Here is a 12730-nt window from a genome sequence, read left to right as displayed (position 1 = left end):
TTATAGTTGCAGTCTGTGAGTGAGTGTCTGTGGGCGCGTTTTGTACTCTGTAGTTCTGTAAGCTATAACTATAGCTGGGCATTCTGCATTGACGTCTTGTAAATTGATGTTGGTGTGTCTGACCTTCTCTGTGAAGTTCATAGCTCAGCCATAATGCCGCTTTTCATGAACTGTTCCTCATTTTAAGCAATGCACCATTAAGTATAAAGCTTACATCTGAGGTTACGGTGAACTTAACCGATGGTCATTCGTCTGAAGACATGGCACAGTTTCCACTACCCCCGCGCTACATAGTGACGTCTGGCCATCCCATATTATCGCGAGCGCTGGCTGCTCAAACGGCGATCGAGCGTGTGCGCTCGTGATCGCCAAGTAGCCTCTCGAACAGGCCTGGCCTATAATACAACGCCCAGTCGGGCCTCGTAAGTATTGAGATGAATATGAACAGCAACGGTGTATAGGGAAGTCCGAGGCAATGCCACGCCTGGAGGCAGCCTTACATGTGGATGCCATATATCAGCACGACAATTCCCGCCACATTTGGCGAGGAATGAGCAAGCCTTCTTCGGAGAATGACGGGTGCTTTGCTGGCCAACACGCTCCGCTAATATGTCATCCGACGAAACGAAAGTACACTCCTGGAAATGGAAAAAAGAACACATTGACACCGGTGTGTCAGACCCACCATACTTGCTCCGGACACTGCGAGAGGGCTGTACAAGCAATGATCACACGCACGGCACAGCGGACACACCAGGAACCGCGGTGTTGGCCGTCGAATGGCGCTAGCTGCGCAGCATTTGTCCACCGCCGCCGTCAGTGTCAGCCAGTTTGCCGTGGCATACGGAGCTCCATCGCAGTCTTTAACATTGGTAGCATGCCGCGACAGCGTGGACGTGAACCGTATGTGCAGTTGACGGACTTTGAGCGAGGGCGTATAGTGGGCAGGCGGGAGGCCGGGTGGACGTACCGCCGAATTGCTCAACACGTGGGGCGTGAGGTCTCCACAGTACATCGATGTTGTCGCCAGGGGTCGGCGGAAGGTGCACGTGCCCGTCGACCTGGGACCGGACCGCAGCGACGCACGGATGCACGCCAAGACCGTAGGATCCTACGCAGTGCCGTAGGGGACCGCACCGCCACTTCCCAGCAAATTAGGGACACTGTTGCTCCTGGGGTATCGGCGAGGACCATTCGCAACCGTCTCCATGAAGCTGGGCTACGGTCCCGCACACCATTAGGCCGTCTTCCGCTCACGCCCCAACGTCGTGCAGCCCGCCTCCAGTGGTGTCGCGACAGGCGTGAATGGAGGGACGAATGGAGACGTGTCGTCTTCAGCGATGAGAATCGCTTCTGCCTTGGTGCCAATGATGGTCGTATGCGTGTTTGGCGCCGTGCAGGTGAGCGCCACAATCAGGACTGCATACGACCGAGGCACACAGGGCCAACACCCGGCATCATGGTGTGGGGAGCGATCTCCTACACTGGCCGTACACCACTGGTGATCGTCGAGGGGACACTGAATAGTGTACGGTACATCCAAACCGTCATCGAACCCATCGTTCTACCATTCCTAGACCGGCAAGGGAACTTGCTGTTCCAACAGGACAATGCACGTCCGCATGTATCCCGTGCCACCCAACGTGCTCTAGAAGGTGTAAGTGAACTACCCTGGCCAGCAAGATCTCCGGATCTGTCCCCCATTGAGCATGTTTGGGACTGGAAGAAGCGTCGTCTCACGCGGTCTGCACGTCCAGAACGAACGCTGGTCCAACTGAGGCGCCAGGTGGAAATGGCATGGCAAGCCGTTCCGCAGGACTACATCCAGCATCTCTACGATCGTCTCCATGGGAGAACAGCAGCCTGCATTGCTGCGAAAGGTGGATATACACTGTACTAGTGCCGACATTGTGCATGCTCTGTTGCCTGTGTCTATGTGCCTGTGGTTCTGTCAGTGTGATCATGTGATGTATCTGACCCCAGGAATGTGTCAATAAAGTTTCCCCTTCCTGGGACAATGAATTCACGGTGTTCTTATTTCAATTTCCAGGAGTGTATATAGAATATGGGCGGTCGGCAACTAATTCGATATGGTTCTGCAACGCCTGTCGATGCTTTGTAGACACTCCTACAAACAATTTGGCACTGTGTTTCCTAGCATCAAATCCAGTTGCTCTTTTATTCTATGCCGCAACGTGTAGAGGATTGCACATTTAGCGGCGTACTGTAGTTTCACTGTCAGAGACCATGTACGATTATGTAATTCTAATCATTTGTGTATTCTCATGTCCCTAACTTAGGGAATACATTTAATTGGAAACACATGTCTCAATCTCTGTGTTCCAGTTTTCGAAAACAGTTGTGCACCTTAGGCTTTAAATTCAGGGTGAGGTACAAGGCTTAAGCTATTCTTTAGTGGTAAATCTGGCAGTTTCAATAAATAAGTAATATACAGAATTGTGCCGAAACATGGTTTCCAAAAATTACTTAAAGCTGTAAATTATATTTTCCTTCAAATAATCTCTACCGACCTCTGTAGATCTGATATAATTAAATTATCCTTGAGACATTTGAGTCCAATCTTAATCTCTAATATTGATAGAATCTGAAATTAAAATTTGTGCTAGATCTGGGATATGAACCCAGGTCTCCTTGCTTCAAATGCTATCCATTACACCACTGCCCACTGCAGTGGTATAGGTAACAGACCTGCACGGACTACACTAGTCCAACGGCTTCCCTAGCACAAATTTCAATTCATGTCTTACTTTTATTTTCCCCTTCTTAGATTGTCACTATTGCCTAGACTTTCTGGTATTGGAATAGCACCCCAGTGTTGGATGTATTGGGGAAATCCTGCCTGTATCTCAGGTGTAGGTGATTTATAGATCTGATAAAACTAAATTTTCCTTGAGACACTTGAGTCTCATCTTTATCTCTGATAATGATAGAAGCTGAAGGAATTAATTACAGTTTGTGCCACTGCCGTGATTTAAACCTGGGTGTCGTTTCTCACCAAGGCGGGTGTGCTAGCCACTATACTGTCACCGCACTGTAGGTAACACGGCTGAATGGACTGCCCTAGTCCAGTGCCCTCCAAACTGATTTCTCATTGTCAGCTGTTGAACATGTTATTCGGTTGCCTCCATTCTTTGTTCGCTTGTTATGTAAGAGGGACGACGTGGTATTTCTTTTCTTATTCCAGATTAACAATCAAAGCAAGCTGCCCGATGCACTTCAGAAAATTCCCATTGGACGCGCAGAAGTGCCCTCTGCTCATAGGAAGCTGTAAGTACTTGCTCCACATCATAATCACTTGACAATTAAACTAGTAAAGGCATAGGATGTACATTTGTCTTGGATATGTGTGTTTTGCATGAGAACAACATTAATTGCCTGTTGCTTATGACGAGCGAAATTGGATACATGTGATCAAAAGACGTTCTGTTTTCGTTAAAAACCGCTGAGAATTATAGTTGGGTTTTTTGGTTTTGTTACTTTTTCAGTCTATTATCAGAAACTGTACATTGGTTACAGAATTTACAGTAGGCCTAGTCAGCAAAAACAAGTTCAGAAAATTCATACATATACACACAGTTAACAAGCTGTGAAGTACCTTCGGTTAAAAATTCAGTCTAATATTCATGTATAGCCTCGTTATGTGTACGCTGATGTTGCGAGCGCCCACAACAATAAGGTGACAACTAGGAACTGCTTGTTCTTGTTTCTGAAATGAGACTGAAGGGTGATTGGTAACTGCAAGCGACAAATAAAAAAGCAAATGTTACTTATAATTTGTGGCTACTATACAGAAGAAGTGTAACAGGCACTGTATTTATGAAGCGCAACAACTACGAAGGCTTTATGTGACAGTATACGTTGTTTTAATATCTTACACCACGAAAGAAATAACTAACGTACCATTATGGATATTGAACAAATGTAAATGGCTGATGATTTCGCCATACGAATCCAAAACGAGAATATTTAATGTATTTTTATCGGTGCTTTCACAGAAGTAACTAACGGTAGTCCACAATGCCTACCGAAGCCACGCGGCAGATAAAAACTGATTTCGCTGCCAATGCTCTGTCATTGAGTTATCACCCATTTCTCTGACAGCAAGGAGTAAAGGGGAGATCAACTTTTACTTGTAGGTAGAAAATTCCTGGGATACTAGTTCATGAACAACTTGTCACCAGTTGCTTCTTTCAGTAGTGATCAGTGTTGTAATAACTGTTTGCATATTTTCGAAATTGTAAGCGCACTTATGCTGCAATACAGTATTGCTATTGGTCGAAAGCCTTGGTAAACCACTAATTTTTAGTGTCAGCTAAAGTAAAATTCGAGGAGGCGACGAATGGAGAAATTAAGATAAAAATGCTTTATTCGCCTTTTATGATTTAATATCTCTGTTGCAGAAACATGTTTCATCTAATTACGTTAGCCACCATCATCGACTATAGCAGAAATTATTATTAGAATTATTTCGTGCGACAGGTTCGTAACATATGTAGTGACCATTAGCAGCATTCTTACACGTTGTCTGAAACTTTGAATTAACTCGTACTATACAGGATGAATCATCTAAAACATGTATCGCAAACACTGCCGGAATGGAAAGTGCTATTGATGTGCGGTTTTTATAGGATTGGTAATCAGGGGCTCGTATTGTAGCCAACCAACAGGTTGTAATAATACGTAGAAAGTGCATTTTTTGTGCACACATACACTTCTTAAATGAAACAATACCTATGGACATTGACAAAGCAAAAGTAGGGTAAATTATAATGTCACTGGTGTTTGTTGTAGGATTCTAGTGCGATTCGTTTATGAGATATTGTACTTTGAAAAGTTGTGATAGCGACACTCGTACAAACCTGTGATAGCACGCACTGAAGAACAGCACAAGTGCATACACTGGGTATGTTGATTCTGACCAGTACCGAGAGAACTGACCATCACAGGTTGTGTTCAAAGTGACCGCCGGCAGCGGCAATACACGCATCGTCTGGTATGGAACAACTGTTGCACAAGTTCCAGCATTTCGGCCGAGATGTTCGAGTGGGCTGCAGTAAAACGTCGTTTCGTATCAGCGGGTATAGTTTGTAGGTTCTTGTAGACAGCTGTCCTCATCTTTCCCTCAGAAGAAAAGTCAAAGCCGTCATATCCGGGGAACGGGCCAGCAAGGTACAGGTCCTCTGCGTCCAATCCAACGATTTGGAAACAATTTCGGAAGACATGCTTTAATGCTTCGTGTACTATAGGCTGGACATCCATCAATTTGGTACCACAGGTGCCTCCTAGTCGGCAGAGTAACGTCTTCTAGCATCCGTGAAAGATGGTCAGTCAGGAGGCTCCGATACTTGTGCGTATTCAGGGTTCCGTCAAATAAAAACGGGGAGCTGATGATTCACTATTCCACAGTACACGTTTACATCCATGGACGCTGGTTCAAATGGCTCTGAGGACTATGGGACTTAACATCTGAGGTCATCAGTCCCCTAGAACTTAGAACTACTTAAACCTAACTAACCTAAGGACATCACACACATCCATACCCGAGGCAGGATTCGAACCTGCGACCGTAGCGGTCGCGCGGTTCCAGACACGAGCGCCTAGAACCGCTCGGTCACAACGGCCGGCTGGACGCTGGAGTTCCTCCTGACGAAGCCAACGGAGATAGTCAACAGAACAATAGTGCATGTTTCGGCGGTTTATATTACTACTTTCACGTTTCTAGTTGAAGAATTTGACAAATAATTGACGAGATGGTTGACGTTTATTGGGATTTCTTGCCGCATGCACTGTACAAGAGCGAACTGCATTCTTCCTACATCTCCATACACTATGAGCATGTCGGCTTTTTCTGCCTTGGTCAGTTCCACCGTCCAATCACAATCTGCTGCTTGGACTGTCACCCACTAACTGACTAACAAGTCGCAGTGAACTCAAGGAACACATATGCATACTGTAAGCAAACATAACAACAACGTACCTAGTAACCACGCTGGGTGAATGGCACAAAAAAAAGGTGTTGAAACTTTTCCAAATACGATATCTCGTAAACGACACGCACTAGAATCCTGCAACAAACACCACTGACAATCTAATGTCCCCTACTTTTAGTTTATGAATGCCAGTTGTTACATGTAAAAAGTCTAGTTTCGCACAAAAAATACACTTTATAGATATTATTACTGTTCGTTATTTGATAACAATACCACCCCTGTCCACCAGTCTATTCTGTGAGAACCGCACATCAACAGCAGTTTCCATTTCCGCAATGTTTGCGGTGCAAGTTTTAGGGATCCGTAGTGCCAACCAAGTGATCCTAGCATTACAATAAGACGGTAACGACCTAACTATGCCTGACCTTCATGCAGCAACCAAAAGATTGTTACCATCGATTAGTGTGGAGACAAGTGGTGTGTCGGGACCCGTTCAGGGGCAGATTACCGGAATATACGAAAGCCTGACCTCTCCATGCCACGTTCTCAATCGCCGAGGGCTTACCTCTCTGGTGGATCTCTCGCACATGAGAAACCGAAAAAAAAGCTTGCTACGCTGCTGGACATTAAAACTGCAACACCGCGCTGGCTGCAAGCAAGAAAGTTAAATAATCATGAAATGTAATACATGTTTCGATAAGCAAGTGACTGCTATTCCAGTGCAGCCATATAGTGTAGGTAGACGCAACGTCATCTACATTTTTTATGTAGTATCTACATCTGTATCTCCACAAGTCATGGAGGGTACATTTGCAACCTATATTCTCCCCCCCCCCCCCTTTCCTCCACCCGTCTTTTCCGTTCGCGAATGGTGCATGCAAAAAGTGATTGTCGGTTTACTTCAGTTATTTTTCTGTATCGACACCTGTGTCTTCTTCTGTTGCGTCATTAGACAATTGTTCTCCCTCAAAGAGGCCTTCATTGTACTCTTCCCACCTACTCGCTCTCTCCTCTGCATTTAACAATGAAATTCCCATCGCACTCTTAATATTACCACACTTACTTTGAATTTCACCAAAGATTGTTTTGACTTTCTATATTCAGAGTCGGTCCTTCCGACAATAATTTTTTTTCTGTTTCTCTGTATTAGATTTAAACTCACTGATGTTCTCTATGTAGTTCTTTCTCGAGAAGTATATCGAAGAGAGCGATATGTAGACCATCTGTTCTCGGAAAGCACTCTCTCGAATTTCAACAGGAAACCTCTCCATAACACGTAACACACACACATATAAGAAAAGATTACGCAGAAGGTTTCTTATGCTGAAATTTCATTTACGTCTTTGTTCGTGGGGAAATCGTGTTACGTGTCATGTAAGAAGGAAAAAGTCTACCGCCACGTGCTAGAATTTCACAGCAGCAGGGTTGAGTTCTTTAGAGACTGCAGTGTTTCACCCCACTGCGTTATTGCTCGTGTTGGACGGCATCCCATGCCTGTCATGTGAATGTGGAATCGATGGTTTTACAAGGGCTATACTCAACGTTGTGTAGTATTTTAGCTACCCCACGCGTCTGTCGCCCGAGAAGACAGGAATATTGACCTTTCGGTCGCGCAGTATCGAACATCAGCGTCATGTACCTTGAGTTAGGAAATGGGCTTGTTTGCATCAATATAAGTACTGCTTGCAAGGATTTGGGTGAGCGGCTGGTATTAGGCTACCGAGAAAATTTTAATTGAAATCAAATTTAACAAGTCTTTATTTCAAATTTTAGTTTTAAAAAACTTTACAATAGCAAAATATATAAATCTTTAATCATTTACACTATTAGAACCAGCTGTACAACGCTGTCTTGAAAACTTGAACAGAATAACATGAAAGACGTTAATTTGTTTTTTTTTTTTGCGTAGTACTAGTTTTTACAATTTCATCCTAAGAGTTCCGAGCCAGTTGAGTGTTCGCCTTGGCTTATGGATTCAACTGTTAAATAATAGAACTAAAACAGAGAAAAATTACTCTGTAAAAGGATCACAAATATAATTTTTAAGCTAAGCCTATATGAAGGAAACGAATCCTCACACTAAACTTATCGGCAAGAAACAAAGTAATTATCCAAACAGAAAAGTGATTTAATTTGATGTAACTGCTATGATGGGGGTATGACCGAAGACCAGAACAAAAGCTTAAAACAGTATAGAATCAAAACTATTCTCGTACAGAAGCTGACATGATAAAGACATTTACAATGAAACTAGTAAAAATTAAATGGTATCTGAACACAGAACAGTTTCATAGAGCACAATGGGTAGCGTAAAAGCCAGTGACTGTACAATTGTTCAGCAGCAGAAATATTAAAAGCATTTACCAAAAAATAGTAAAACGAACTGATATGTCAGGACAGAAAACCGTTGTATAAAACACAGCATATAGCATAAAAACTGTTGAGTAAACAACGGGAATTCCTGCTAACCATTTACAAGAAAACTCAAGACAATATGATGACTTATAAGAAAAGCAACATATCTCTTTTGCATAACTTAAAACAAAGCATCTAGTAGATTCTGGTTCGGAGAAACACTAACTTTTGAATACACTATTACACGCCAAATGCGTTGAACACATGCATATTAATCAGTCTGCTGTGGCAGTTCAAGATAGCAAAACGAAAGCCAAAGTTTAAATTTCACGTACAAGCATAGCGTCATTTCAAAAAAATGGTTCAAATGGCTCTGAGCACTATGGGACTTAACAGCTGAGGTCATCAGTCGCCTAGAAATTAGAACTACTTAAACCTAACTGACCTAAGGGCATCACACACTTCCATGCCCGAGGCAGGATTCGAACCTGCGACCGTAGCGGTCGCGCGGTTCCAGACTGAAGCGCCTAGAACCGCTCGGCCACACCGGCCGGCAGCGTCATTTCACAATCTGACAGACTCTCGTATGGTCGACATAGTAGTAAGCATACCTAGCGTTGAGAAACAACTGAAAGATTTGAAATTAAGTAAATCACCAGGTCTGGAGGAAATCCCAATTCGATTTTACGAAGCGTATTCTACGGCATTGGTCTCTTACCTAACCTGCATTTATAATCTATCACCCAACACGAAGTCTCAAGTGACTGGAAAAAAGCGCAGGTGGCTCCAGTATATAAGAAGGGTAAAAGAACGGACCCGCAAAATTACAAACCAATATCCCTAACTTCGGTTTGCTGCAGAATCCTTGAACACATTCTTAGTTCCAATATAATAAATTTTCTTGAGACTGAGAAGCTTATTTCCTCGAATCAGCACGGCTTTAGAAAGCATGGCTCATGGAAAACTCAGCTCGCCCTTTTGTCACATGACATACTGAGAACTACGGATGGAGGCGACGGCAGATTCTATATTTCTAGATTTCCGGAAAGCATTTGATTCGGTGCCCCATTGCAGGCTGTTAACGAAGGTGCGAGCATGTAGAATAAGTTCGCAGATACCTGATTGCTCGAAGACTTCTTAAAAAATAGGAGTGCCCCAGAGAAGTGTGATAGGACCGCTGTTGTTCTCTATGTACATAAATAATTTGGCGGACAGGTTGGGCAGCAATCTGCGGTTGTTTGCTGATGATGCTGTGGTGTGCAGGTAAGTGGTCGAAGTTGATTGACTGTAAGAAGACACAAGGAGACTTAGACAAAATTTCTAGTTGGTGTGATGAATGGCAGCTAGCGCTAAATGTGGAAAAATGTAAGCAATTCAGAGGCAGGCTGCTAGATTCGTTACCGGTAGGTTCGAACAATACGTGTTACGGAGATGCTCCGGGAACTCAGATGGGAATCCCTGGAGGGTAGGCGACGTTCTTTTCGAGAAACACTATTCAGAAAATTTAGACATCCGGCGTTTGAAGCTGACTGGCGAGCAATTCTAGTGCCGCCAACATACTTTGCGCGTAAGGACCACAAAGGTACGAGAAATTAGGCCTCTTACGGAGGCATACACAGTCGTTTTCCCCTCGCTCTATCTGCGAATGGAACAGGAAAGGAAATGACAAGTAGTGGTACAGGATAGTGTATGGTAGATTCTCGCCCTTATGAATACAGCCGAGGGACTTCTCGATGAGAGCCAGATCAGCTCGCAGAACCTGTGGGCAACTTCAATGGCCGAATTTCTGCAGTCTGTAAATGGCGTCTAATAGCTAAATACAGCGCTGGGTACGTCTTCGGCCAACCGGAACTTGATTCGCTCCAGTAGACCACAGTGATGATGAGAGAGACATGGATTTATACTACAGTTAGAAACGATTAACCTTCTGAAGATCGTAGCCAGGAAACATGATCCGCACATCTGTCAGTCTTTCGGTAACTCCAACCAACGCAACTTGTACACGTAAGATATCACTACGGCACTGCTGAACACACATTGACCCACTGAATTGCTGTCTGAAGTCACTGGAGCGTAGACATGTGTCTCACTAGCGACCGAAACTCAAAGAGAGCTCTCCCGTCACTGATACGAAATGCAACATCTTCGTATGGCCACCGCCACGCCTCCTAGCTGACCCTGCAACGCATGTTGGTCGGTGATAACGTGCAGAGATGTTCAAAGGCGATCAATACACTCGAGACGGCACAAAATTGGCTCAGATATCCACACGAGCAGTGCGACAATACCTGAAGTAACGCAGACTGTCAACACCGCGACCTTTGCTGCGATTTCCTTAGACGCGGCGACAGTATGCGGCCAGCGACAACGGTGACGACAATGAGTAGTCCTAGCTCTGCGTACAGCATCGTATTAGAAGTATTCATATGCGATGGTTCCGAAAAGAATTAAAGTTGCTGTGAGGGGAGTCAAGTGAAAATAAGACTGTAATGAAACTTATTTTGTGTGGTGTCAGTTTTTTCGGACACGCATAAATAAATACTGTACATCTGCCTCGATATCGAATAATGATACCTTCAGCATGGATAGACTCTTTATGCGACCTCTTGAGGGAGTCAGGTGAGGTTGCGAGCAATAGGGACAATGGACGAGGAAGACTACGTACGTTGTGTGCGACATATGGGAATTTGGGTGAGACGGGAAGCATGCTAGGATAGCGGAAATGGTCAAGTCTACCTCTGGCGAATACTGGGTAATCAGTTTTCGAGTCCTGGTCTTATACAAATTTTCACTTGGCGGCACTAGATTTACGAGGGCTGTTCGGAAAGTCAGGAACGATCGATCGCGAAATGGAAACCACAGTGAAATTCGGATGAAACTTTGCGCAAATGCGTTGGACGATGCCCGTAGATAGCGTCACGTCGCTCTTCTCAGTTCTAAGCGTACGATGAGCGCCTAAAATGCCTAGAAAATAGTATCTCCCGTCAAGTATGAGTGCCTGCCGAGAGATTTCGCCTGATTTAATGCAACCCCACATAACGCAGCTCTCATACGATTACTTCATTACAGTTCTAGGCCTTGCACTGATGGGGTACTGAGGACGTTCCTGCAGCGTTTTTGATGGAAAGTGTTTGATCGTCCACCATACGGCCCGTGATTGGCTCCATGTGATTTTCACCTCTGCTCACATGAACAGCTGCCTACGAAGGCAGCATTTTGGCACAGAAAACGAGCTGCAGTCCAGCGCAGAAAATTGTCGGAAAGCACAGGAGGCTGCTTTCTATGACGAAGGTATTGGAAAGTTGGTTCAACGCAACGATACATGTCTTAGTCGCAGCGGCAACTATATAGTGGATCAGCAGGAATGTGTAGCTAACGGTTGCAAAAAATAAAAAAATAAAAAAGACAGTTTTTATCTTCAATGTGGTTTTCATTTCGCAACCGATCGTCCCTTACTTTCCGAATAGCCCTCGGATTTCAGTGTCCGACCCCAGCTGATGTCGAAATATTTCTTCCGTCATGGTACGAAATTTTCAATCCGCAGCGGAGTGTGGCGTGATATGAAACTTCCTGGAAAGTAGATGAAGTAGTGTTGGAAGTGAAGTTGTGAGTAGCTATCGTGAATTGTGCTTTGGTAGCCCACTCGATACAGCACTTGACAGCGAAAGACAAACGTCCCGAGTTCGAGTCTCGATCTGCTACGATGTTTCAGTAAGTAATTGTATATTGTTTCAAAAGCAGTCGCCGTAACTACTAACACATTTACTCCGCTGTTAGGCAAGACGGCCAGTGCCTTCATGGAAGAATGTTTGCGGCTGCCTACGGCACCAGGACTGTACCCAGGCATCCACCTCTCCGTTCAAAGCAAATCGACGGCCACGAACGTCTTTCTTTAGGTAACCGAAAATATGGAAATCGCATCGGGACTGTATGGAGGATGTGTAAAGGCTTTCCAGCGAAACTTCTGCAGCGTACTCGAAACAACCTTGGCAAAATGTGGGCCTGTTGTTTCAGGTATTCTGCACAAGTTTCTCTGGGAATCTGTTACACGTCCTCCCGAAATCTCCCAATGCGATTTCCTTGTTTCTGGAGACCTAAAGAACGCCATTCGTGGCAGTCGATTTGCTTCGCACGTGGAGGTGCACGCCTGAGTACAATGATGGTTCCGTACATAACCACGAAGTTTTTTTCATGAAGGCATTGACCAGCTTGTCTCATAATTGTATGAGCATAGTAACAGTTATGGGGATTACTAATGAAGTATTAAACAGTTTACTCAATTTTACTCCATCTGCCTTGTTTTCATTTGACTGCCTCTTATAGGCTGCATTCATCTTCCTCAAACAGGTCCAGGATCTGGCATGAAGGTATGTTATGCTATTGGGTGTACAATACTATCACCTCTGTCAATATGGGCAGCTGCC

At 44.4% G+C, this 12730-nt stretch overlaps 1 protein-coding gene across 3 annotated transcripts in view; it reads left to right on the top strand.

Annotated features, from left to right (window-relative positions):
• LOC126251967 (uncharacterized) overlaps positions 1–12730 on the top strand; it is a 241164-nt gene that overhangs the window by 149814 nt on the left and 78620 nt on the right. For all 3 annotated transcript variants that reach the window (XM_049952732.1, XM_049952733.1, XM_049952731.1), the window contains exon 4: positions 3206–3288. In XM_049952732.1, the coding sequence (XP_049808689.1) occupies positions 3206–3288 (83 nt within the window). The remainder of the gene's footprint in view (positions 1–3205; positions 3289–12730) is intronic.

The sequence above is a fragment of the Schistocerca nitens genome, chromosome 4 (assembly GCF_023898315.1).
Source record: "Schistocerca nitens isolate TAMUIC-IGC-003100 chromosome 4, iqSchNite1.1, whole genome shotgun sequence".
NCBI classification, from domain to species: Eukaryota; Metazoa; Arthropoda; class Insecta; order Orthoptera; family Acrididae; genus Schistocerca; species Schistocerca nitens.
This window is presented reverse-complemented; position numbering and strand designations above follow the sequence as displayed.